We start from the raw sequence: 27,185 nt of genomic DNA, 5'->3' as shown, positions 1-27,185 counted from the left end.
CCATGTAAGGGGGGAAATGAACATGTCTATATAGCAAGGCTGTGTGTCTATGTACACATGTATTTATGCAAATGACTTTTTACTGTTAAGGACTGCTGGATCTGCCCCCAAGTATTAACAATGGCCATCTCTGAGGAATGGGATGGGTTTGGGGAGTTAGAGGTATGGTAACAAACAAGAACTCTCACTATTCTTCAGACTCCTGTACTTATTTAAATTCTCAATATTTACAAAATTTTAAGAAGCACATATTCATGGCACATTTGCATAATGTTTATTTAAAAATATATATCTTTATTGATTTCAGAGAGGAAGGGAGAGGGGGAGAGAGAGAGACAGAAACATCAATGATGAGAGAAAATCATTGATTGGCTGCCTCCTGCATGTCCCCCACTGGGGACCAAGCCTGCAACTCGGGCATGTGCTCTGATCGGGAATTGAACCATGACCTCTTAGTTCATAAGTCAATGCTCAACTAATGAGCCATTAAGGCTGGGCTGTATAATTTTTAAAGGGCAGTTTCTTTTTTGTAACTTTTTAAAATATGTTCTTATTGATTTTGAGAGAGAGAGGAAGGGAGAGGGAGAGATAGAAACACTGTTGAGAGAAACATTAACATTGATCGGCTGCCTCATGCACACCCCCTGCTAGAGACTGAGCCCACAACCAGCGCATGTGCCCTGGCCAGGAATCGGACAGATGACTTCTTGGTGCATGGGTAGACACTCAACCACTGAGCCATACCACCGCACAAGGACAGTGTCTTTTTTAATGTTTATTTTAAGGGCTTACTGGACTTCTGACATGCTCACAGAATAGTACTGATAATCATAATGGTGATAGTTAATGTTTTGCTGAGTTTCGAAGCATGGAGTGTTCTTAGTACTTTTCTCTGCATTTTCTCATTTAACTGTCACAATGGTGCTGTGAGGTGGGCACTGCTACTGCCTCATTTCACAGGTGGGAAAATACGCCCAGACCTTCCTTAAATTGCCTGCCCAAGGTCACATGACTAGCAAGTGGCAGTGCTGGGGTTTGAACCCAGATCAGGAAATGGGGTGTCCACTGAGGCCTGGAGGGTCTTCCCTGACAGGGCTGTGGCTGTGCTAATGGCAGGAAGTCATCCCCATGGAAACCTCATGAAAAACAGACATTTCCACTCCTCACACTGCCTTTTTGGGGAACCTAATGGACTATGGGGTTGATGGCTGGGAGCTGTGTGAAAGTCACGGGATGGTTGTCAGTGGTTTCCCGGGACTGAACTCACCCAGCGCTTTATGGAGGGCAGCTATGAGAGGATCCTCCAGTAGGCGCAGGGGTGGGAGGAGTAGGGTAGTAAAGGGGGGGGAACCCCTCACACTTACTTTCTGGGAAAATCCACAAAAAGGGTCACAGCCAAGATGATGATGAAGTCGAATATCATCAGCTTGTACATTTCCTGCCCAACTTGGGTCTCCCAGCACTAAAACCAAAGACAGGGAGAGACCATGAGACCCGACTCAGGGCAGAGAAAGCCAGGTTCTCAGATTCCTCCCAACGCCCATCCTCGTCCCCGATCCTGTTGCCTCTGGAGCCTGTCAGCTGATGCTCCTCTGAGCTCCGGCACAAACTGGTTTTCAAGCCCTTAGAAGTGAGAAAGCGGATCAACTGGAATTCAAGCCCATGACCTCCAGATTCTTCTCTCAACCTTGAGACTGTTTCTCCAAAATGACCCACTCAGCGGGACGCGCCCCTTCCCCCCCCCCCCCCACCTCACCGGGTAGAGTTTCTGGTTGTAGCCACAGAGCTCACACGAGTAGTTATCACAGGATGTAATCTTGGAGCCCAGGGTGAACACCAGCACACAGATGGTCGCCAGCCGCATGAAGACACACCTGCAGGAAGAGAGGAAGAGACGGAAGGGAAGAGGAGGCCCTGGGGCAGGCTGGGCCCTTAAACGGGGCTAGGGGGCAGAGAAGCTGCCTTTCTTAAAAGCAAACTCACAAATGGGTAGAGTTTCCGTTTGGGATGATGAGCAAGTTTTGGAAACGGGTAGTGGTGATGGTGGCTCAACACTTAATGCCACTGAGTTGTACACTTAAAAATGGCAAATTTTGGCCACCCGGTGTGGCTAAGTGGTTGAGCGCTGACCCATGAACCAGGTCGCGGTTGGATTCCTGGTCAGAGCACATGCCCAGGTTGTGGGCTCGATCCCCAGTAGGGGGTGTGCAGGAAGCAGCCCATCAGTGATTCTCTCCCATCGATGTTTCTATCTCTACCTCTCCCTTCCTCTCTGAAATAAATAAAAACATGTTTTAAAAATGGAAGATTTTATGCTAATATAATACAACAATTTTTTAAATGGCAGGAAAAAAAGATAAGAAAACGGAGACCTCCTGAATCTATGATGCTTTAGCCATATTATAGAACACTGTACATTTCTGGGGGGGGGGGGAAGAAAATACTAATTGAATCTTATAAGCATCAGCTTTGAGAGATGTCTGATATATTGAAAAATGAATAAAGCATATTGCAGAGTTTCATACAGATACGAATCTACTTTTTTTTTTTTAATGTGGATGTTGGCATGAGCAGATGAGGGCTGCCTGGGGAAGCTGGATTCAATAAAGGAGGGCAGAGGGTACTATTGTCTTTTTTAAAGATGCTTTCTATTATGTGGTTTGTAATTTTTTTTATGCCATTAAAAAGTGGGCAGTAGAAAAAAGCAAGTCCACACCATTGGCTCACTCTTCCCAGTGGGCAGCGTGCCGCCTGACCCTACGTGCCTGGTGGTGAGATGAGAACCCAGAGTCACTGAGGAGTTTCCATAACGAAAAACTGAAGCAGAATATAATGAAGAGTTTGAACCTACCCAGTAGTTTACCATGACTATGGTACAGAAAAACAAACTCACCATGAAAAAACAACTAAATGCTGCCTACAGGGCATTCTACAGGACAAATGCACCAGTGTCCCCCATAAATCAATGGCATAGCACAAGGGGAAGGAGAATTCTTTAAAGAATAGAAGGAGCATACAATTCTATAATACATCGTCTGTATATTATAGTGTGTGTTCACCACCCCAAGTCAAGTCCCCTTCCATCACCACTTATCTCCCCCATGCCCTCTCCTACCTCCCCCACCTTCCTTTCCCTTTGGTAATCACCTGGTTGTTCAAACCAGGGCCCCACCCTACGCCCCGGTTTGAACAAACCAATCATACAAACCCATCTGCAATTCCATCAGGGAACTGACAGTTTTATTAGGGGTCATGATGGTTATATACATATTTTTAAATCCTTGTCACTTAAAAGATATACCGAGGTGTTTACAGGTGAAATGACATGTCGCCTGAGATCTGGGGGGGAGGGGGGGGGAAGCGGGGGATGAAACAAGACTGACAATATGTTGATAATGGAAACTAAATGACAGGTGCATGGGGGGTTCATTATACCATTCGTTCTGTTTAAAATTTCCCAAAATAAGAATATTTTCTAAAAATATGCAAATGGTCCTGGTTGGGTGGCTCAGTTGGTTGGAGCATCGTCCTGTACACCAAAAGTTTGCGGGTTTGATTCCCAGTCAGGGCACATACCTAGATTTCGGGTTCAATCCCCATGTATGGGAGGCAGCTAATCAATGTTTTCCTTTCATCTCTCTCTCTCTCTCTCTCTCTCTCTCTCTCTCTCTCTCTCTCTCTCATCAATAAAAACATATTCTTGGGTGAGGTAAAAAAAAAAAAAAGATGCAAATGTAATGAGGCATTTGAGAAGCAGCAAAAAATGCTCACATCACATGGTCCCCACCTGGTCCTCTCCAACTCATTTGTGTTAACTTCCTGCGCCCTGCTTCATACCTGTCATTATTTTTAAAATGAGACTGAATATTTATTTAAAGTGAGAAGAGGTATTACAACAACTTACAGAAAGTCAACTGTAGCACACACTGTGGGTGAAATGGCCACATTTTCTCAGCGCTCACTATTCCAACAAATGCTTCAAGTTCATCCTGCAAGGACTTGTAACTCTCTACCCAAAGCCCACCCATGGAGGTAGTGGGTGGAAGTGTGGGGAGTTAATGCCTCTGGGAGCCAGCCACCCTTAGGCAGTAGAGGCAGAGTATCTGGTTTGGTTGGAGAACTGAGCCCCAGTAACCACCAGCAGTAACTTGCCCAATAACACACCATTTATCAGCTGCCTTTCCTTCTCTCTCACTTCCTTACCCCCCTCGGCATTTCTAACATCGTCAGAGCAACATCTCCTGTAGGGCCCCACCCTAAGCCCTCAGATGTCGATGCGCCAAAACATGAACCAAAAATATAACACTGATGAGTAGACTCTTAAGTCAAAGAGATTTCACTGACTGTGCAAACCCTGATTCATTCCTGGGAGCTGTCTGAACATTGAACAGGATTCTTGGCTTAGCAGGAAAATGTGTCGCCATTGATTAGCAATGTCTGCCAGAAGCAAGGGATGGGGCAATTGGTGATCTGAGTGGCATGTCTAGACATTACCTAAGGATTGTCAGCCTGATCTCAAAGCCTGGGGAATAATCCTCATAGTGGATGATCCTGGCGAAGATCACTGGGGTGATAAAATTGGCCAGAGTGATCACAATAGAAGGCAGGTACAATATCAAGAGGTTCTCTCCAAAAATCATCTTGTCGATTTCCTATGAAGATAACAAAACTGGTCAGGAGAATAATACGGAAAGTTGCATCACAGATGAACTGATCTTAAAAGAACTCAGCTTACATGTATTAGGCCGTACACTTTCAACTTACACAGTGTTGTATGTCGATTATACTTCAATAAAACTGGGGGGAAACCTCAACTATACATGTTCATTAGCAAACAAAACAAAATAAAACATACATGTCATTCAACAAGGCCTTTAAACATAAGCCATCCTCCTTCCTTGGGTGTTCAAATACAGGAAACATGATCTAGCACATACTAGAAGAAAAATGAGCTCTACTGGATTTGCTTGGGTGAGATGTAAGAAAAACAATCCATATTTCTGTATCAATGGGCAATGTATTTTCAAGGTTGTAATAATTACTTATAATAGCCATTCTTTCCTTCTTTAATTATAATAGACTATTTAGCCACATACAGTATAGGCCTATCCAGGATAAAACTACATTTCCCAGCCTCCCTTGTAGCTAGGTACAGCTACCTGACCAAAAGGATGTAAGTGGAACTTTTACGTGCAACCCCAGGTCACGACCTTAAAAGGGAAGGGGTGTGCCCTTCTCATCTCCTTCCCATTGGCTATATGGTAAGCTATCAAGTACCATACAGAAGGGGGCCACACTCTAAGGGTGGCAGAGCCACAGGCTGGAAAGCATCTGGGCCCCTGATTGACTTTATGAAGCAGAGCCACTAGACCGAATTGAGTTTTTAAAACCACTGTTATTTTAGGTAAACTGAGGCCCCTACTAATAAGTAGAGGAGTTGGGGGTTAAATCAGGCAATCCAGCTGGATTTAAATATTGTGAGTCCCAGGGAGAGTAGAGCCACAAATATTCTATCCTGGATGTTTTTTCTTTCTATTAGAAGTGGAAATTGGTCACCTCTGATCTCTGGTTCTCTGTCATATCAGCCAGATGACTGACATGTAAAACAAATGATGGTGGTGTCTGCCTCATAGGTTTACAAGGCACTTAGCTTAATGTCCCAACCAGTGTAAAAGCTAACTTTCAAGGAGTCCTTACTTTTTTCATGTGTTCTTGTGAGAATATAGTTGCTCTATAGATTGCATAAAAGCATGCCGCTAAAACAGCCAGAACAATACAGTTCAAAAACAGCCTCAAAGAGTAAATCCGTATCGTTTCTTCAGAGGTCCTTTCTGCTATTTTCTGCCGTATTCGTTCTTCCTCCAGATCTGCCTGAGGAGCAAAGAAGACTCATTTGTGAGCATGAGGGTGAAGGGACACTCAGGGGTGGAACCTCTGGTTTTATCTTCAGACCCTATCCCTCTTTAAGACTTTCCTTAAATATTCATCTTTCCCAGGATACCTTCCCAGATAAAGCCCAACTAGTTTTTGTGTTTAAAGGCCAAAGGCAAGGTAGAACCTTCTATTTGAGATAGCAATTACAACTGCAATAAATGGGAAAACAGAACTATTAGCCTATTCATGATATTACTTATATGTTATATGCATTATTTCTTGAAACAATATGTAAGGTGGGCATATTTGGTGTTTTTTTTAACTCAACCTAGTCTCTGCTTTTAATAAAATTCAGTCTGTTCATATTTAGTATAACAAATAACACATGTGATTTTATTTCTTCCATCTTACTTTATTAAACTTTGATACAATTGTCTCCTCCTCTGAGGAGGGAGGTAGGTTTGATCACAATGCTATTTATTACTCCTTCTCTCCTTATTGAGAAATTCTCCTACTTTTTCATGTTCACTCCACTCTACCTTATCAGCCTAGCATTCCGTCTTTTGTCCTATTTTTCCTGGTATAAGTGATGTTTATGACGGGTTCTCACGAGATAACAGGGTGGCAGGGGGAGGAGGAAAGGTACCACTTCCTCCACTCACTGTCCAGTCCCCACGTCCCTTCCCAGCCCTAGTTTACAAGCTCAATTCCAGGAGGGACAAGGGTAGAAGGAGATCAACCCCAGGAAGCTGTTCTTTGCTAAAAGCTCTTGAAAATTACAAAGTGCTTGCTAAGTACTGGAGAAGCCTGGGCCCCACCTAGCTCCTCTGCAAGCCGCAAACCACCTCCCAAGGCACCACCTTGCTGGCAAAGCAGCCACCAAGAGAAAGCCCAGCAACACTCACTCGGAGCTCGTACCGCAGGCTACTGTGCTTGAGGTTCGCCATGCTTTGGTTGGTGATGCAGAAGTCCCAGCCAGCAAAGATCTTGTTGCAGTAACTCTGGAAGTGTTCCTCACTCCGGATCAGGTTGATTTTGAACCCTTCCACCGACCTGACCCCAAAACACGATTATGCTTCTTATGAGAACAACAAGATACAAGCCCATGGATTGACTTTGTCTAGACTAAAACAGTTACACATGGCGGCATTTCCCACCCATTTTGACACAGTCACGTTCTGGACCATCCTAAATATATGTGGCAGCGAACCAGGCATCTCCTGGATGAAAATAACTTCCTGTCATCCACATGACAGCTCTTCTCACAGTTGGAATAAAATCCAAATTCTAACACAGCCTATATGATCCTGCACGATACCATCTTTCTTCCCATATGGCCACTCTGTTGATACCACACCGACTTTTTTCCTTTTCATAAACACACACACACCTCTGCTCCTGCCCCAGGGCCTTTGCACTTGCAGTCCCTGCTACCCTCTTCTGGGACAGTTTTCCCCCTGCCACTTCCTATGTCTGCCTCCTTCCCATCTTTTAGGATTCAGCTCAAATAACCCCTCCCTGGATTCCCCACCACACCATCTAAAGCTGTGACTCCCACTTTAAATTAGTCTCTTTCATTTCCTTCACAGCAGTGAACCTACCCTGCAATTATCTTACTTACCTGTTTATTGCTTCTAGTCCCTGACCCTGATTAAATTTTAAATTCCTTGAGGGCAGATACCCTGGCTGCCTCGCCACCTTGATATCCAAAATGCCTGGACCATAATGTGGCCACTATCCAACTGATGGATAAATGAATGAATAGATTATTTTAAATAGTAAATGAATCCAATATTTAGTCAGCATCTGCTCCAATCAGGTGCAACTCTTGCATGCTTCATAACTGTTATTCATTCAAATGCTTTCATGGGGGGAAAAAACACTTGATGACACAGATATATGAAATGTCACATACTGTAGATGAAACGGGGAGTTTTTAGGATTTGCCAGTGAGTTGTGAAGACAATAAAAAGCTAAAGGAATTATAAAGCTCAGTCATTCTGCCAAAGTTCATAGCAAAGGATGTTAATCAGAACCATCTGGGTGTTTTTCCAAAATGCAGACTCCCAGGTAGGGTCACATCCTGGTATTTTCCATCAAGGAGCTCTCAGGGTGGGAGGGTTCAGAAATGTGTTATTTTATAAAACTCCATGGTGATGCTGAGGTACCACTGCAGGTGAAAAATCTGATTTAACCCAAACCTACATTTGACAGATGAGAAAGCCAAGGTCTGGAGGAGAGGAAACTAGTTCCCTACAACAGTGGTTCTCAACCTTCTGGCCCTTTAAATACAGTTCCTCATGTTGTGACCCAACCATAAAATTATTTTTGTTGCTACTTCATAACTGTAATGTTGCTACTGTTATGAATCGTAATGTAAATATCTGATATGCAGGATGGTCTTAGGCGACCCCAGTGAAAGGGTCGTTCGACCGCCAAAGGGGTCGCGACCCACAGGTTGAGAACTGCTGCCCTAGAATCAGTTAGTGGCAGAAATGGGGCCAATTTGATGATGATTTTAATTTAATAAATGTGTCAGGCCCACATTTATTAAATTAGGATCTTTACATGCCTTGTTTCTGCGAATTCTCCCAACAACCAGGTGTCTACATTTCACAGAGGAAGAAAATGAGTTTAAAGAGGTGAAGTGACTTTCGAACCTCAGTCTCTGAACCCCAAAGTCCACACTCTTTGCCACCCTACCACTTCTTCCTCCAGGGGTGGGCCTCTCCCCATTACAGCACACCCAGCCCTCCCTCCAGGCTGCCCCAGGGAGCAATCAAGACCCAGACATGAGGAGCTTGAGCAAAATCTGGAGATGGAGTCACTATTTGGCTAATAAACTTACTTCTTTTTCAGGGCCCCTTCCAAGGCCCTAGAAGCACCTCTAGCAATGTGTTCATCTGGTCCTGTTTCTTTTTATATTTTACTAGAGGCCCAGTGCACAAAATTCATGCACGGGTAGGGTCCCTAGGCCTGGCTGGCGATCAGAGCCAATCGGGGCCTCCCGGCTGCCAGCCGGGGCCTTCCTTCGTTCCATGCCACTACCTGCACGTCATAGCAAGCGATCAAACTTCTGGTCTCCTAGTCGAACTCCTGAGGAGATACTTTGCATATTAACCATTTATATATATATAGATACTTCAAAAAAGATATTTTCATATCCTTTGTCTTAAAGAGGACTCCTCCAAATCGTCTAAACTGCAGGTCTGTAAAACTTGATCTGCCCTGCCACCATTGCCAAGCAGCAAAGCCAGAACTGGAGTCAACCAACATTTCTTTACAAGAATCTCTCTGTCCCTCCAAATGAGCCACTGCTCCTTCTTGTCCATACTCTGCCCATTTGGGTTGGGGAATGGACACACACCAGGCAATTTTCATCTCAGAGCTTCTGCCTCAGGTTATGAGTGGCCAGCTGGGCTCTGGGGCTGGTGTCGTGGTGAACCTGAGGCTCCATGGAGGGAAACTCGGTCCCAGCATCTTGGTCTCTTCTACGCCTGTGATAAGGAGCTTCACAGCCCCCCGGCTTGTAGCACTGTTCACACTCTCACATGGACAATGAAGTGGGTAAGAGAGGTGCCCATCATGATCCTGTCTGCCAAGCAACCCCTTGGGGCAGAGACAGAAAGCTGTCCATCAGAAATTTGTGGTTTCCCTTCCACAGTATAGTGTCAGTGCTGGGAAGTGGCTCCCAGCCAGGAATAACATTTCCTAGCCTCCCTTGCAGCGATAGTCAATGGAAAGTGAGTGATGAGTATCACTTCAGGCCTAGCCCATAAACACCTCCCACGGGATACTCCTCCATGGCTGTTCTCCCTTCCAGCTCTCAACGGGAACGTCAATGCTGACAATGGCTGAACTTTGGCCCACTTGAGTCCCACAGTGACTAAGAAGATGTCTACCACACTAGCCTGTGTCCCACTCAGAACTTTATGTAAGAAAGGTATACAACGTCCATTGTGTTTGGGCCATTGTACTTTTGGGGGAAGTTATTCGTTAATAGAGTAATTAATATTCCTCACTTTTCTTTTCCTGTAAATTGATACTAAACCACGTGTCTACTGGGGAAATGCCAGGTTCTCCTGTGATCCTAATCCACTGGCCACGGCTGAAGGGTCAGGGTTGGGTACCTGAATGAAGCAGAGTCAACAAATCTCTTTAAAGGATTTCTGAACCCGTGACCCAGAGAGGCCACATAAGGGAACTGCCACCAGGAGAATCAGAGATGAAGGAGCTCTTGCTTTGGGATAGTTCGAAGTCACACCTGTATCCTTGTCCCTCCTGTAATTACTTTCCTCCCTTCCTTGGTTCTCTGAGCCACTCAGCTGTCCTTTGCCCCAGTTAGTCAGACGTGGGTTTCTGCCATTTGAAAACTGTGAGAGACGTGGTTAATATACACACCAGACTGAAGATAAGGTTGGGGACATGGCATTGGCACATGTGTGCAATAATGACTGAGTGACGATCTGCAGGCTGCTCCTCCAGCTCTCAAATCCTCCTCCACTGCCTTCACATCCCCAGTCTCCAGAACATATAAATCTTTCCCCCGCAAAGCCCACCCCTGGACTCTGCTCATCCTCTGGGCAATGCCTCCCAGGGTCCGTGGCCTCCAATAAACTCCAGCCATCAGGGTAATTCAAAGAGAACACAATGATAAGGTAAACTTTACCTTTTCACTATCCAAAGAAGGCTCAGGGCCAGGTAGGCAATTGTGCTTAACAAATAAGCCAGAGGCAAATCATAGGTGAAATTCTGAAATTTCACCCCGTCAATGGTGTAATGTCCATAAAAGAGGCAGGTCTCTTCCAAGAAACCCTAAAACAAAGTCATAGGCATGAGGTCAGGCTAGTAAGTTCACTGCAAGAAACCAGTCTCTATCTCAAGAACTCACATTCCAGTGTCATTTCTCATCCCTGAATTCCCAGATTCTGAAACCATCCCAGGGATATCAGGGTTGCTTAATGTTTGGGGAATAGAGCATGGATAAATCCTGAGCATTAAAAATACACAGGTCTGGGATCCAAATATGAAATTAAAAAAAACCCCAACAATTCCATGTGCAGTAATAGCAAAAAAACAAAAAACTTAAGAATAGATTTAACACTGGAAATGTATATTCTTAAAGCTATAAAACATTGTTTAAAAATTAAAGAAGATCTAAATTAATGGAAAAACATCCCATGTTTATGGATCAGGAAATCCATGGTAATACGCCCCAATTGATCTATAAATTCAACACATCCCTATCAGAATCCCAGATGGCTTCTTTGCAGAAAATTACAAACTAATCCTAAAGTTCATATAGAATTGAAAGGGATCCAGAATAGCCAAAACAATATTGAAGAAGAAAAAAAAAAAGAAGAACAAAGTTGGAGGACTCACACATTCCAATTTCAAAATTTGTTGCAAAAACAACAGTAATCAAGACAGTGGGGTAGTAACATAAGAATAGAATATAAATCAATGAAAAAGAATTGAATTCAAAATTAAGCCTATACATTTATGGTACATTGGTTTTTGATATGGGAAAAGAAGAGTCTTGTCAAGAAATGATGCTGAGACAACTGAATAAACACATGCAAGAAAATATATATAAACCATATATAAAAGCTAACTTCAAATGGATAAAAGACCTAAATGGAAGAGTCAAAACTATAAAACTCTGCCGAGGCCGGTTTGGCTCAGTGGATAGAGCGTCGGTCTGCGGACTGAAGGGTCCCGGGTTCGGTTCCGGTCAAGGGCATGTACCTGGGTTGCGGGCACATCCCCGGTGGGGGATGTGCAGGAGGCGGCTGGTCGATGTTTCTCTCTCATCGATGTTTCTGACTCTCTGTCTCTCTCCCTTCCTCTCTGTAGAAAATCAATGGAATATATTAAAAAAAAAAAACTATAAAACTCTTACGAGAAAAAAATAGAGGGCTAGCCCAGCCAGTGTGGCTCCATGGTTGAGCGTTGAAGTATGAAACCAGGAGGTCACGGTTCAATTCCTGGTCAGGACACATGCCCAGGTTGCGGGCTCAGTCCCAAGTAGAGCATGTGCAGGAGGCAGCCGATCAATGATTCTCTCACCATGGATGTTTCTATCTCTCTCTCCCTCTCCCTTCCTCTCTGAAATCAATAAAAAATATTTTAAAAAATAGAGGGCTAAATCTTCATGACCTTGGATTTGGCAATGGATTCTTAGCTATGACACCAAAAGAAAGAAGAGCAATAATGAAAAAAATAAATTGGACTTTATCAGAATTTAAACTTTTGTGTTTCAAAGGACACTATCAAGAAAGTGAAAAGACAATTCAGAGAATAGGAAAAAATACTTGTAAACTACATATTTGATAAGGTATTTGTATCTAGAATATATAAAGAACTCTTATAACTCAACAATAAAAAGATATATAATCCAATAAAACATGGAAAGAGGTCCTGCCTCGGTGGCTCAATTGGTTGGAGCATCATCCCATTCACCAAAAGATTCGGTTTTGGTCCCAGGTCAAGGTGCATATAAGAATCAACCAACGAAAATATAAATAAGTGGAACAACAAATTGATGTTTCTCTCTCTCCCTTCCTTTCTCTCTCTGAAAGTTTAATAAAAAAATAAATAAACACAAAGTCATTACACTTCACACAAACCAGGGTGGCTATATAAAAAGTCAGGTAATAGCAAGTGTTGACAAGGGTTGGACATCAGAACACTCATACAGTGCTGGTGAGAATATAAAATGGTGCAGCCACTTTGGAAAAGTCTGGCATTTCCTCAAAAAGTTAAAGATAGGGTGACCATGGGACCCAGTGATTCCACGCTTAAGTATATTCTCCCAAAGAAGTGAAAACATATCTCCACACAGAAACTCACACATGAATGTTCATCGCAGCATTATTCACAATAGCCAAAAGGTGGAAACAACCCCAATGTCCATCATGAATGAATAAACAAAATATGATATTTCCATACAATGGAATCTTATTTGGCCATAACAAGGGATGAAAAACTGATAGCTGCTACAACATAGATGAACCTTAAAAACATGTCATGTGAAAGAAACCAGAGACAAAAGACCACATATGATTCCATTCATATGAAATGTCCAAAATAAGTATTTCATAGAGACATAAATCATTAATAAAATAGATTAACGATTGCTTAGGTCTAATAACAGGGAGTGGGAAGTGATAGCCAAAGGGTATGAAATTTCTTTTTTAGGTGATGAAATATTCTAACATTTATTGTAGCAATGACTGCCTAACTCAGTGAATACACTAACAACCACTGAATTGAACACTTTCAACAGGTGAACTGTATGATAGGTAAAGTACACCTCAATAAAGATATGAACAAAAAAAACAATAATAATAAAGTGACCTCTGAAACTATAGCACAGAACAGTCCCTGACTTCTTATGGAAAGAATAACTGACCAGCTCAACTTCCTCGTTGGGTGGCAAGGAGATTCCAGGAGAGTGAGAAGAGGACATACACAAAAGCAGCAGTATAGGTAACCAGAGGTGTTCACCACGGCACTGTTTATAAAGAAGGAAAAAGGAGGCAACCTGAATGTCCGGTGGCAGGGGCCTGGCTAGACTGTGGAAAATCCATACTCTAAATAGTAAGCAAGACCTTGTTAGTGCCCGAGAAAAGGCAAGAAGGCTATGAACCACGGTGTTCAAGGTTCGGTGACCTGCAGGAGGGGTCCTGTCACACTTTACTCTATAAATTCTGTTCTTTATGACAACCATGTATTCTTATCGTAAGTAAAATTTTTAACAGAAAAAAAAATGTAGAAACAGAAGACTCCGTGTTCTTAATAACTCTCCCAAGGCAGCGCACACAGGCCGGAAAAACTTGCCCAACGGCATGAAACCTGTTTATATTTCCCTGGGGTTGATATCAGGGTTATCATTAATCCTCCCCCAAAATTATGTAACATTACGGGGTAAAGGTTCATGGGCCAGGAAAATAATTTGTCTGATTTTATAATGAGCTTGGCTTAACTGTTTCCAACAAAGACAAACCACTCTTGGATCTCTCTAGCTCTAGGGGCAATTTAAACTTAAATTTTTAATAAAATTAAAATTCAGTCTCTTGGTCACACTAGCCACATCTCAAGTGCTCAAGAGTTACTGGCTATCAGAGTTTACAGCACAGTGCCAGAACATTCTTATCACTGTAGAATATGCTTTTGGACATGCCTGTTCTTTGCCATGCATACTTTATTGAACACTGGTAATCAGGTGCATCTAAGTTTCCTATAGAATATTTCCTAAAAGGCCCTGGCCAGGTGGCTCAGTTGGTTGGAGCGACATCCGTACACCAAAAAAAGGGTTGCAGGTTTAAATCCAGGTCAGGGTGCATACAGGAGACAAGCAATTGATAGTTCTTACTCACATTCTCTCTCTCTCTCTCTCTCTCTCTCTCTCTCTCTCTTCTCTCAAAACCAATAAAATCATATCTTCAAGCAAGGATTTAAAAACCAATTTCCTATAAGGAAGAAGATTATGATGTGTGGAAATCTACAGATTTCTCTTTTGGGATGTAATCTAAAGAAATGGGGTTAACAGCAGTTCTGGGATTTGATCCTACTTTGCTTTCACTAGCTGGGTGAACTTGGGTGAATCACTGAACTTCTTTTCTCCTTGCACAGTGGACATTTCAATACCCACCTGATAATTCCTCTCAGCTATTTTGAGAAATACATCAGAGACGTAAAAAGCACTTTTTCAGAATTAAACACAATGGACAAATTCAATACTTTCTATTTATCTATTCCAAAAAGTGGAAGTTCAATGCAGTATTTTAATACCAATAACTTCCAGAAATGTATTTTTATAAATATCGAACAAAGTGGTTCTTAATGAGGGGCAATTTGTCCCCCAGGAAATATTTAGCAGTGTCTGGAGACATTTTTGGTTGTCACAACTTGTGGAACTGCTACTGGCATCTAGTGGGTGGGGACCAGGGATGCTGCTAACACCCTAGGGTGCACAGGACAGGCCCCAGGGGCAAAGAATTATTGGGCCTGAGATGTCAACAGCGCTGAGTTGAGAAACCCTGATCTAGAGGGCAGATGGCCACTTTACATAGCTCACACCCACACACAAAAAATGAAAGCTCACAAAATACCACATTTTAGAGGAATGTTAAAAAGCCCTTTTGAAACTACTATAAGAAGGATGAGATTAATTACACTTTAGAGAAGGGTGTGTTAACCTGGGATCAGGAAATGTGTATGTAGGCACACACGTCTGGGCATGTGTGTGCACTTGTGCAACACGCACGTCTGTGTGCGTAATGTCTGCAGAGAAGAGCCACAGCTTTCATCCAGGTGATCTAGAACACCCAAATCTTATAGGTTTTCAATGTCAGAGAAATTAAGTAATTCTGCCTGGGTTTATTTTCACTGACTATTCTGTGGAGGAACTCAGTATTTTGTTGCCGTTCAATCTGAAGGTGGCAGAGGCTAGGAAAAGGACAATGGCTGACAGTGACAAAGCACAGTTCCTGCATATTCTAGGAGGGGGTGGGTGAACATTATCCTTGTAGATGAGATCACTGCAAATCCTGTTCCTTTTATTGGTACTTGTGCCAACACTGACGACATTCAGGAAACTGATGTTTAAATTAACCTATTTTCAGGATCTTAAGGGCTGAAATACAGAATTATGTTAAATACTTACAGTGCCAGAGAGCAAGTCTATGATATAACTGTAAAAATAGATGAGTCCAGAACTACTTATTGGATATACTGTGCATTGAATATCTATAAAAACAAAACAAAACAAGGTCAGTGGAAATAGCTTTACAGTCTCTATAACTTGTCTATCACCCTTTGTAGAGATACGCACATACGGATATATATACACATTTAGATGTCATTATATATTGGTATATTTGTGTAGGGATGTGTGTGTGACTTTCTATTTGCAAACCAAACCCCATTTGTGAATGATAAAATAGTTATTCCATTTTAACAACATCCAATTCTAACAGATCTCTGTGTATATGGGAATAAACATGCAGTTTTATTTGAAAAATATATATATTTACATATGTTTAATTAACCAAGAAATATTTGAATAATAATTTTAATGACACTACCTTATCCTTGAATTAATTCATTCCTCTGTATCAGTCAGCTATTATTGTGTAACAAATAATCTCAAAGTTTCAGTGACTTCACATACCAACCATTTATTTTCTCATTCATGGATCTGCAGTTGGGGTTAATTCAGCTGATTTAGGCTAAGCCAGGATGGACTCTAGGCTTCCACTTGGGCTCAGGACTGCTCCCCATGACTCCATTCTGGGGCCCAGGATGAAGAGTAAATGGCTCTCCTCATGGTTTGTCTCATAAGGCAAGCCACACAAAGCCATTTCAAGCTATCATTCCAATAGACAAAACAAGCCACATGGTCAAGTATAATATCAATGGAACACAAAGTATTCTCTGTCCACAGTGAGAGGTCCTGCAAAGTCACAATTACAGGGGAGTGACAAATTGGGGGAAATAAACCAATTTATCACCCCTTTTCTGGGTCTTAGTTTCCCCTGTGTTAAAATAAGAGAGTTGAAGCAGTCTCTTCAAAGCCAAATTCAGCGCTGTCATCTTATAATTCTAACATGCATATGTTCATTTATTCATTCAACAAACATTTCTTAATCACTTGGATGTTGGCGATAAAATGATGAGTGAGCAGCAGTTCCTGCCCGTGTAAAACTCCCCATTAAGGAGAAAGAAAGACAAGCAGCAGTTACATTTACAGAAGGTACTCAAGTGGTTGCATGAATACGGTATTATATGCAGACGAAGGAGACAGTCATTCTATTTGGAGGGGAGTCAGGAAGATGGAATGAGATGCCTGCCATTCTGCTCCTCACTCACTGTCCTCCAGCCTAGAGGGCGGCAAACGATGGCCCATGGGCCACACCTGGCCAGCTGCCTTGTTTTTGTTAATACGGAGTTATGGGACCACAGCCACGCCCATTCATGGATCTGTCTGTGGCCACGTTTGTGCCACAGTGGCAATGTTGAATAGTGGCAACTGAGACTGTATGACCTGCAAAGCCCAGAATATTGACTACCTGGCCTTTTATGGGAAAAGCCATGCCAGGCGTCTCATTTCTCTAATACGCCAAGTTACTTGCCAGCCCTGGACCTTCGCAGATGCTGCTCCTCTGCATGAAGGTGCTTCCCTGAGCTCCTCCACAGCTGCCCTCTCCTCACCCTCCTGGACTCGGCTTAAACGTCCCTGCCTTCACAGAGGGCTTTGGGGCCCCTCGGCCTCCAGTGTCCTGGTGTCCAACTTCTCAGGACTTTATCCCTTTCCTCTCCCATGGCCCAATTCACACCTTCTATACTTCGTGTGGTTCACTCCTCAAAGCCCACCTTCTGCTGGAATGTATGAACCCTGTGGATGCAGGTGTGATGTTCCCTGTTGTAGCCTCAGTGCCAGGCTCAGGGCCCAGCACACAGTAGGTGCTCAGTAAACACTTGTTGAAAGGAATGAAGAAAGGAAGGAAGGTGCTGAGCATTGTACTATCTTATTTAATACTCACTTTTAAATTACGAGTATTGCTTAATTATTTAAACGTTTTTATTTTCTTTTAAGTAATATAGAATTTGTATTATTGCTTTCAATTATTTCTAATTTAAATAAGTATTTATTATTTTTAATGAGCAAAGTATTAAATAGTGAGGTGTTATATGAATAATGAAAGTAATCACCTCATTATTTAAATTATCACCAGCATTTGTATGGATAAGGAAACTGAGGCTGAGAAAGTCTAATCAGCTAGCAGAGCAAGGCCTTGAAATGGAGCCCAGGGTTCTCACAAAGCAGCAGTAATATTTATCTGTAAAATGGACTTCTGTGAAAATGAGAGTGTAGTGTTGGCATACAGTAGGCACTCAATATGGGTGCCACAGCCCTGAACTAAGTCTGGGTTTCCACATTATCCTCCTTTTATTTCGAAGTGTAATAGAATTAAGATAGAAACAAACATGAGGAGGAGGAAAGTTTAGGGCCACAGAAGTGATTCTAGAGGAGGGTTCTTCTAGGGAAAGGAGTTCTATGATCTGAGAAGCATGAGGCTCCAATTCCAGCCCCAGCACAAAACCTGGTCACAGAACCTAATCAGATGTCTGCAGAATGACTGAAACTCGCCCCATTTGAATAAACAAAGTGCCCAGAGATCTGACCTACGTTAAGAATTCAAAAAAACAGCCCACACAGGTCCAGCACTTGCCAGTGGCACATGATTGGCGTTTAATAAATGGTAGCCCCGAGCATCGCCATTGTCAGAGACGAAGGCCTTAATTGTATTAAGCCTTAATTACTTGCTAAATATTCCACTTTCCAACCCTGCGATTCTCCTCCCACATGCCTTGATGAACTCAGGAGTGGCTGAGCGACTCGCTTTGGCTAATGAGATTTGGCAGAAATGGCATGTGTCATCATCAGGCAGACGCTTTAGGAGTCAGCACATCTGTCATGGCTCCAGCATGAAGACAACACAGAAAAAAGCCCCCACCAAACAGTGGTGGACATGTACTGTGAGCAAGAAAGAAACCTTTGTGGATATCAGGTGCAGAGAGTCACAGGGTCATTTGTTTCTGTGGCATAACCTGGCCCATCTTGACTACGGTAACCAAGATTAAGAATATAAAGATTTCTAAAGAAGCAGGCATTGTAACCAGACAACACTCTAGGGAAAACCAGGCCGTGAACTCACCCGAGTCTTTGGCTGGGATGAGCACGAAGCTGCTGTTGGTGATCTTGTATTCGGTGAGCAATATTGGGAGCAAAACCAACATAAAGATGATCAGAAATATCACCAAATTCAGCAACACCAGAAATCGCAAGAAGGAGAAATAGGACTGAATCCCAGTGCCAAATTTCCCTGGAAAAAAAGAAATCATTGAGCAGGAGTACTGACCCACTGCCCACTGTAGATTTAATCAGCCACACTGGGCTGAAGATGGAGGAATCCTGGTGGAGGGGATGGAGAAAGAAACATTTTATTTTTTCTACTGTTGGCGTTAAGGTTCTACTTCTAATGGTTTAAACTTTGACTTATAAATGTACATTCAATCTTTTTTTTAAAATATATTTTATTGATTTTTTTACAGAGAGGAAGGGAGAGGGATAGAGAGTTAGAAGTATCAATGAGAGAGAAACATCAATCAGCTGCCTCCTGCACACCCCCTACTGGGGATGTGCCCGCAACCAAGGTACATGCCCTTGACCAGAATCGAACCTGGGACCTTTCAGTCCGCAGGCTGACGCTCTATCCACTGAGCCAAACCAGTCAGGGCTGTACGGGAGGACTCAATAGTTTTCTTTTCTCACATAAAAATCTAGTTCATTTCTGCACCATTTATTGAAAGACTAAACTTTCCCCCAATGAATTGCAGTAGTGCTTCAGTAATTGTCCGTAATGTATGAAGCCATTTCTGAATTCTCTATTGTATTCTATTGGTCTATTTCTCTATCCTTGCACCAATACCAGGTTAATTATTTTAGATAAGTATAATAATACTTGACATATAGTGCTGTAAGTCTCAGCTTTATTCTTCCTCAGGTCTGCTTGATCCTTTGTATTCCTATATAAATTTTAGAACCAGTGTGTTAATTTTCACATGAATACATATACACACATATACACAAAATCTGCTGAGATTCTGATTAGGATTACATGGAATATGCATGGGTCAATTTGAAGACAAGTGACTTGTTTATAATATTGAATCTCTGATCCATGAACATGAGATATTTAGGTTCTTTAATTTTATTTTTTTTTTAAAATATATTTTATTGATTTTTTACAGAGAGAAAGGGAGAGAGATAGAGAGTTAGAAACATCGATGAGAGAGAAACATCGATCAGCTGCCTCCTGCACATCTCCTACTGGGGATGTGCCCGCAACCCAGGTACATGCCCTTGACCGGAATCGAACCTGGGACCTTTCAGTCCGCAGGCCGACGCTCTATCCACTGAGCCAAACCGGTTCCGGCAAGGTTCTTTAATTTTAATGTTGTACATTTTTATGTGCAGAATAATTCATATCTTTCTTTACATATATCTATATTCCTAGGTAGTCAATGATTTTTTTATGCTACTGTAAATTGGATCATTTTTAAATATTCATTTTCCAAGTGTTTGTTGCTGGTATATAGAAATACAATTGGTTTTATATAGAGATCATGTATGTAGCAACTTTACTCGATGAGGTCATGAGGGTGAGGCCCTCATGATGGGATTAGTGCCCATATAAGAAGAGGCGCCAGTTTGAGTCTTCTCTTTCTCCCGCTCCTTAACCCTCTCTCCTGGAGTGTGCACAAAAAGAGGTCATGTGAGGAGGTGACCTGATCTTGAACTTGCAGTCTCAGAACTATAAAAAAAATGAATGTCTGTAGTCCAAGCTCCCTAATCTGTGTTACTTTGTCATGACAGCCCGAGCTGCCTAATGCAATCCTGCACCCCACTGTCACTATTATGGGAAAGAAGGGATTATAAGTATCCTCAGGGTCATGGGTATCTGTGGCTGTATGGAGAAGCCTAATGAACTTCATCTCAGAATAATGTTTTAAATGCACAAAATACAAACAAAACCAAACTTGTGATGGGATAACACATGGACATCTCCATTGGCACATTAAATAATCAGATCTATTGGTAGATCTGAAAACTGCTATAATTTCACAGTAGGGATGAGCATAAGTGGTTTCCCAAGATAACTACAACTGGAAGGAATAGGAAACTATCTGTGATTTTCCTGGTGACAAAGACACAGGTTCTGCTAATCCTAACGGTGGTGTTGCTCACATTCATCATGGAAGGAAATGCCAGATTTCAGCTAAAAGTCCATGAAAATGAAGCTGAATCCCCCCCCCAGGCACTATTGTGGCAGAGCCGGTGCAGAGTGTGGGGTGTGGTACCTCCTATGCTGCGAATGTCGTCCCGCCACAGCTCCAGGTGGGTCGTCATCTCACGAGCTTTCTCTAGGAACCTCTTCCAAGACTTGCTGCTATACCGTTTCCACTGGTCCCACTCAGATAAATACTTCATTTGGGTCTCCTGAATGTCCCTGCGTTAAAAAAACAAGCGTGACAATGACTATGGCACCCCTGACAAGCCTCAGCATCATATAAAACCCCAGCAGAGAGGATGTGGAAACCCTGGAGCCCTCAGACATTGCTGGTGGGAATGTAAAATGGTGTGGCCACTAGGGAGAGCAGAGTGGCCATTCCTTGAAAAGTTAAACCTAGAATTAACATTTGACCCAGTAATTCTACTCCTAGGTAGATATCCCAAAAGGACGGAAAGCAGGGTCTCAAACCAAAGCTTGTACCCGAATGTTCACAGCAGCACTATTCACAATAGTCAAAAGGCGGAAACAAACCAAATGTCTGTCAACAGATGAATATATAAACAAAATGAGCTATATATCTACACAATGGAATATTATTTAGCCATAAAAAAAGAAGGAAGTACTGATGCATGCTACAACATGGATGAATCTCAAAAACATTATATTCTGGGCTGGCCTTGTGATCTGTGCAGACCACAGAATGCAGCAGAAGTGATGCTGTGCCAGCTCTAAGCACCGGCTCCCAGAAGACTTGCAGGGTTCTGCTCTTCTCTTGGATACCAGCTGCTGCCATACAAACCTGCTGCAGGATGAGACCATTCCAGACCAGCCTACAGCCAGCGGAGCCTGAGCCTGGATGAGCAGAGCCGCCTCTCTGACCACAGCTGGCCACAGGTACATAGTGAGCCCAAATGGAACTAGAAGAATTGCCCAGCGCCAACTTGTAGACTTGAGAAACTGTTGTTTTAAGCTACAAAGTTGTGGGGTGACTTACTACGCAGCACAGCTAACTGGTGCACACATACTCCATACTCTCTCCCTTTACATTGGCTAGATGCAGATAATAGTTCAGCTTTGGGAGGGCTGCAGAGCTACAAGATGGAAAGAACCTGGTCCCTAAATGACTGCAAAGTCCTCCATTGACCTGACCCAGGACTTTTATGTGAGCAAGAAATAGATTTCTAAAAGGCTGACCTTTGACATGTTTGGGTATCTTTGTCACAGCAGCTTAGCTTACCCTAAGTAATAGTTTTGATTATGTGAGCTCTTGAGGAAATAAATGCATGCCATGCACAAAACGCACATCTGCCCCAAAACCTACATCAGATGCCTTCCAGGCGGCTACCGAACGAACCTTAGTCTCCGCTTCTCAGAGATGTTCAGTGCATACTTTCGAATGGATTGGCTATTGAGGTTTTCAGCGATTCCTTCCTCCAGTTGGGAGCTGTAAGAGTCTGTCGGCTTCAACAAAGTGCCACTTTGCTTGTCTCGGGAGGGGATGTTGGTCCTCCTGCGTGCAATGGACCGGTAGCTTGGCAATTCTTGGAGGAAATTCACAGGTGGAGAAGAAAAGAAACTGGAGTCCAAAGAGAGGCTCTCTGGGTAGGAAAGAAGAAAAGCATCACTCACTTCCAGTGAGCCAACAAACCAAAGTTGTGTGGGAGACTTGGCCCTCAGAGACCGTAACGAAACCCTGCAGGCAGCCACTAGCCTGGGCCCCCGACCAAAGCGTTTGTATCTTAATTCGTTTATTTACCAGGATGGTGCTCAGGACAATGAAATCATCTGCAAACGGGTTCCCTTTCCACAGACGTGTTTGTAAATATGCTTTAGGTTACATGACATCTGAATGCTAGAGTTTGGCTGTGACCACTAACTAAATGGGTGACCTTGGGCAGTTATCTAAATCTCTGTTGTTCATTGGTCAAATGGGGCTAGTACATTTGCCCCAATTATCCTGACAGTGTAGGGCAGAATGACGTATGGAATAAAACATGAAAAGGGTAAAGTGCCTTGCAGAGTAATAACAATAATGTTTACAGAACAATTCCTAACAATAATGTTTACAGTATGTTAGCTTCACACACACTCATGGGATCGGGGCTGGCCCTATGATCTGCTTGGACCAAGAGTATGCAGTGGAGACGATGCAGTCCAGTTCTAAGCTTGCAAACTTCTGCTGCTCTCTGGACCCCAGCTACTGCCAAGTGAACCAGCTGAGCTAACCTGCTAGACTGCAGTGGTTCTCAACCTTCTGGCCCTTTAAATACAGTTCCTCATGTTGTGACCCAACCATAAAATTATTTTCGTGGCTACTTCATAACTGTAATGTTGCCACTGTTATGAATCGTAATGTAAATATCTGATATGCGGGATGGTCTTAGGCGACCCCTGTGAAAGCGTCGTTTGACCACCAAAGGGGTCGCGACCCACAGGTTGAGAACCACTGTGCTAGAGGATGAGAGGATGTGGATCACGGATGATCGCCCTGCTGAGACAACCCAGACCGGCCTACAGCCAGCCGATGCCCAGCAGACCACAGACACTCCAAGCACTGGGGATGGGTTTATTATTATCCCCATGTTACAGGTGAGAAAATAAAGTCATTGACGGGTTCCCCAGCCCCTTGCCTATGCAAAGTCCTGCATGATCTGACTCCTGCCTGCCTCTCCAGCTCCTCAGGCTCTTTGCCCTCCAACCACACATTTTTAAAGGTCATTCTAATACCAAAATGTGTTTCCTCCTCCTCAGAGTCTTTGCATATGCTGTTCCCTCTGCCTAGAAAGAACCTGCCCACCTCTTTAACCTCTTAGCTCCTACTCAAGTGTCAGTTCCTCAGGACACTGTCCACTCCACTGCACTATCACAGGTGCCCTGTTACACATCTTTCCACACTGGGGACCTATTTATTTGGGTGACTGTGTGAGTATGTCTGTCTCCCCCAGTGGACCCAGGACCTAGCACCACCCTTGGCTCAGAGGAGGAGTTCATAAATACCTACTGGGTTGATAGATGAGGGATGGTATTCCTAGATCACCTGTTTAGAGAGCCTGTGAGTAGGGGTGCTGGAAACAGAACCAGGTCTGCCTGGCTCAAAAATCTATGTTTGCTCAACTACATCAGGCCACGGCTGGAGGTCGAGCTTTGCTGTGTCTGGTGCAGTGGTCTAAGAAGGGAAATTTTCCTGTTAAAGGTGAGAGACACCACCTTCAAGATGGGTTTTACGCCTGATCCGATTTTAATTGTGGGAAGACCACTGTGAGTGGAGAAGGCAAGACACAGGGAGAGAAAAACATGAAGCAGCCATAATTAACTAAGTAATTGACCCTACATGCAGCAAAGCTTCTACTAGTATGGCTCAATGTTAGATGCTAAATTGCTTGGGTTTGAATCCTGGCTCTGTCAATTATAGCTGTGTGTCTTTGGGAAAGCTACTTAACCTCTCTGAGCTTCAAACTTTAATACACATTCATTCAACTTTAATACACACTCAGTCAACAAATATATCTACCATGTGTCAAATCTGGAGCTAGAGCTACCACAGAGAACAAAGCCCTATTCATGTGACACTTATATTCTGAGGTGGGGGCAGGGGGAATCAGACAATAAGTAGGCAATACATATTAAGCCAGGAGGTGATACGTGGAAGAAAACCAGAGGGGGTTAGGGGCAGAGGTGCACTGTTTTGATAAGATGGGGTCAGGTATGGTCTCTCTATTAAGGTGGCATTTCAGCTGAGGCTGAATGGAGGGAGGGTGTGAAGTAGGTGGGTATTTGGGGAAGAGCATCCCGGAAGAAGAGAACAGCAAGTGCAAAGGCCCTGGGGCAGGGATGTGCATGGTATGTTTGAAGAAGAGCAGAGAGGCCTGTTTGGCTGCAGAAAAGTAAGTAAATGAAAAAGTACATGAACAGAACTAAAGTTTCATTGGTGGCCCCGAGGAGCCACGCCAGCCCTTCACTGCCCCCAACTCTTGAATCTGGGCTGAATCTGTGACTTAACCAAAGGATGCAATAGAAGTGATCCTCTACCAGTTGCGGACCCAAGCCTTAAAGGAGTCTGAAGCTTCCACTTCTGCCCTCCGGTGAGCCTGGCGCTGCTGTGTAAGCAGTCAGGCTAAGCTGCTGGGACAACCACATGGGAAGGAGGAGGCTCCAGACTCAGAGGAGGAAACCCAGGTGCAAGGCTGAGGACCCCCGCGGGCTATGACAACCGGTCCCCAGTCCCCCGCGTCCTCCTCGCCAGGCACCGCCATGGGTGTGAAGAGGCCACCAGGACTCAGCCCCAGCAGACTTGACACGCAGCAGAGCAGCCACACTCTGCTGATTTCCTGGTGCATAACATCAGCAGGAACAATAAAATGGCTTTAGTCCTCATGTTTGGAGCAGTTTATTAGCAACAACAGGTAACTGGGACAGGGAGATGGGAAAAGCGGGGGGTCAGAGAGGTGGTGGGGCCAAACCAAGTCATGCTGCGATCCTTGAATGTGACAGACGGGAAGCCACTGAGGGCTCTGGGTAGAAGTGTGTCATAATCTGACTAATTTTAAAGGATCACTTTGGGCCCTAGCCAGTTTGGCTCAGTGGCTAGAGTGTCGGCCTACAGACTGAAGGGTCCCAGGTTCGATTCCAATCAAGGGCACATGCCCGGGTTGTGGGCTCCATCCCCAGTAGGCGTGCAGGAGGCAGCCAATCAATGCTTCTCTCTCATCATTAATGTTTCTATCTCTCTCTCCCTCTCCCTTCCTCTCTGAAGTCAACAACAATAACAATAATAATAATAATAATAAAAGGATCACTTTGGAGGCTGCAAAGCTAAAGAGAGGGCCCACTTATAAGCATTAAAGGTTAAAGGTGATCATATAGATAGAAGCGCCCAGTCCAGTGCCCAGCATGCAGTAGACTCCATAAATGTCCATGTAGATAACAGGACAAGGGACCGAGGGAGTGCTGCGAGGGAGAAGGGGTGGTGGGAGGGGGGTACAGCCAAGGCCTCGCTCTGAGTGGGAGTCTGACGGGGCAGAGCTGTAATCTTCGCCTCTCTGATGGGCCTGTGAGACACAAGGGAGCAGCTGTCCCACTGCAGATGACACACAGCCACGTGTCTGGAGCCCGGCCAGTCACCAAGTGCAAGCCTGCCAGTCTCCCTCAACCTCCCACTTCCCTGCCCAGCACACCCTGGGATCTGTCACACTTCCAGTTAGTACTGGTGGCCTCCTAAAGCCAATCAGGAGCGTGGCAGGTGGGTCCTAGAGGCGACAGGGTCCAAGTCCAGGCTGGAGGCTACTCCTCCCTCTGGACAGCAACAAAGAGCTGTTATGAACCACAAACAAAGGCCTTTGAATATGGAGCAGCACCGACCGGCTGACTATTCAGCAGCTGTGGGGTCAGGGACCGAGCACTGGAGCTGGAGCCGGAGCTGGCTTGTCAGCCAGTAGCCAGGCCAACCCAGCCAAGAAAATGAGCGTCTCTGAATCATGTTTCTCATCTCCGGAACTGGGGGTGTGACCCCATGGACCTCATAGGCATGATCGTGAGGACAGAGTTACAGCCTAGGATACACTGAGCACTTACTGTAATAGGCTATTCGCGATACTCAATACGTGTCTCCACACTTAATACTCTGAACTACCCTTTGAGTAGAATGATCCCATTTTGCAGATGAAGAAACTGAGGCTCAGAGAGGTCACGTGGCCTTTCCCATTCACACAGCTGTTAACATTGGAACTAGGCCCCAATCACAGGTTTGTCAGATGCCAAAGCTGGGGTCTTCACCATGAAATGATTCAATGGGCCATGGATTTGAAAGTTTTTCTTAATCACTACAAAGCCATACCGATTAATGACTTGATTGTTCTTGCAAACGTTCCACAGGAAAGATACATCTTATTTACATTTCATCATGACCGTTCCTGGTGGAAAACGATTATTTTCAAAATGGCCATCATTGAAGAGGAATGATTCTTTCCTTTTCAGACATTCCTGGGAAGTTCTCGATCTTCAAATAACATTAAAAAAATCACAACCATACCTTTGAACACAGGCGTCGTTATTTTTATAACTAGGTTCCGCCTCCTCTCGCTCTCACATAGGACCACACTTTTCAAAGCCTGACAGCACCTGCTTTCTCACGCCAACCTGCAGAGGCGGGCAGCGCAGGGCCCCGGCTTTGCAGCAGGGAGGCTGGGGGCCCGGAGAGCTGGCAGCCCGCCCAAGGCTCTGATGCCCAGCAGACTCCTGGCTCCACTGCTTCTTGCAGAGACAGGCACGTCACCTCTCGGAGCCTCGATTTTCTCGTCCCCGGAAATAAGAAGAATGTGTCATTACAGTTACTGCCCGATGTTCTCCTGAGTTGGTCCGGCTGAAAGTGTCATCCGTGTGGCCACTTAAGTCCTGGGGTCAGTGTGCGGGCTGTTTGTTGACCATTTGCACAGGGGTGGAGGGAGGGAC

General features: G+C 44.0%; 1 protein-coding gene across 1 annotated transcript in view; it reads right to left on the bottom strand.

Moving 5' to 3' along the window:
* TMC7 (transmembrane channel like 7) overlaps window positions 1-27,185 on the bottom strand; it is a 53,595-nt gene that overhangs the window by 14,179 nt on the left and 12,231 nt on the right. The window contains exons 2-11 of the mRNA XM_081089920.1: window positions 22,093-22,336; window positions 20,806-20,954; window positions 18,600-18,767; window positions 15,545-15,627; window positions 10,544-10,689; window positions 6,780-6,927; window positions 5,698-5,871; window positions 4,495-4,652; window positions 1,757-1,874; window positions 1,365-1,462 (exon numbers count right to left, since the gene is read on the bottom strand). Of these exons, the coding sequence (XP_080946046.1) occupies window positions 1,365-1,462; window positions 1,757-1,874; window positions 4,495-4,652; window positions 5,698-5,871; window positions 6,780-6,927; window positions 10,544-10,689; window positions 15,545-15,627; window positions 18,600-18,767; window positions 20,806-20,954; window positions 22,093-22,336 (1,486 nt within the window). The remainder of the gene's footprint in view (window positions 1-1,364; window positions 1,463-1,756; window positions 1,875-4,494; window positions 4,653-5,697; window positions 5,872-6,779; window positions 6,928-10,543; window positions 10,690-15,544; window positions 15,628-18,599; window positions 18,768-20,805; window positions 20,955-22,092; window positions 22,337-27,185) is intronic.

The sequence above is a fragment of the Myotis nattereri genome (assembly GCF_964212035.1).
Source record: "Myotis nattereri genome assembly, chromosome: 4".
In the NCBI taxonomy this organism is placed as follows: domain Eukaryota; kingdom Metazoa; phylum Chordata; class Mammalia; order Chiroptera; family Vespertilionidae; genus Myotis; species Myotis nattereri.
Note: the sequence above shows the minus strand (reverse complement) of the source record. Positions and strands in the feature narration are given on the sequence as shown.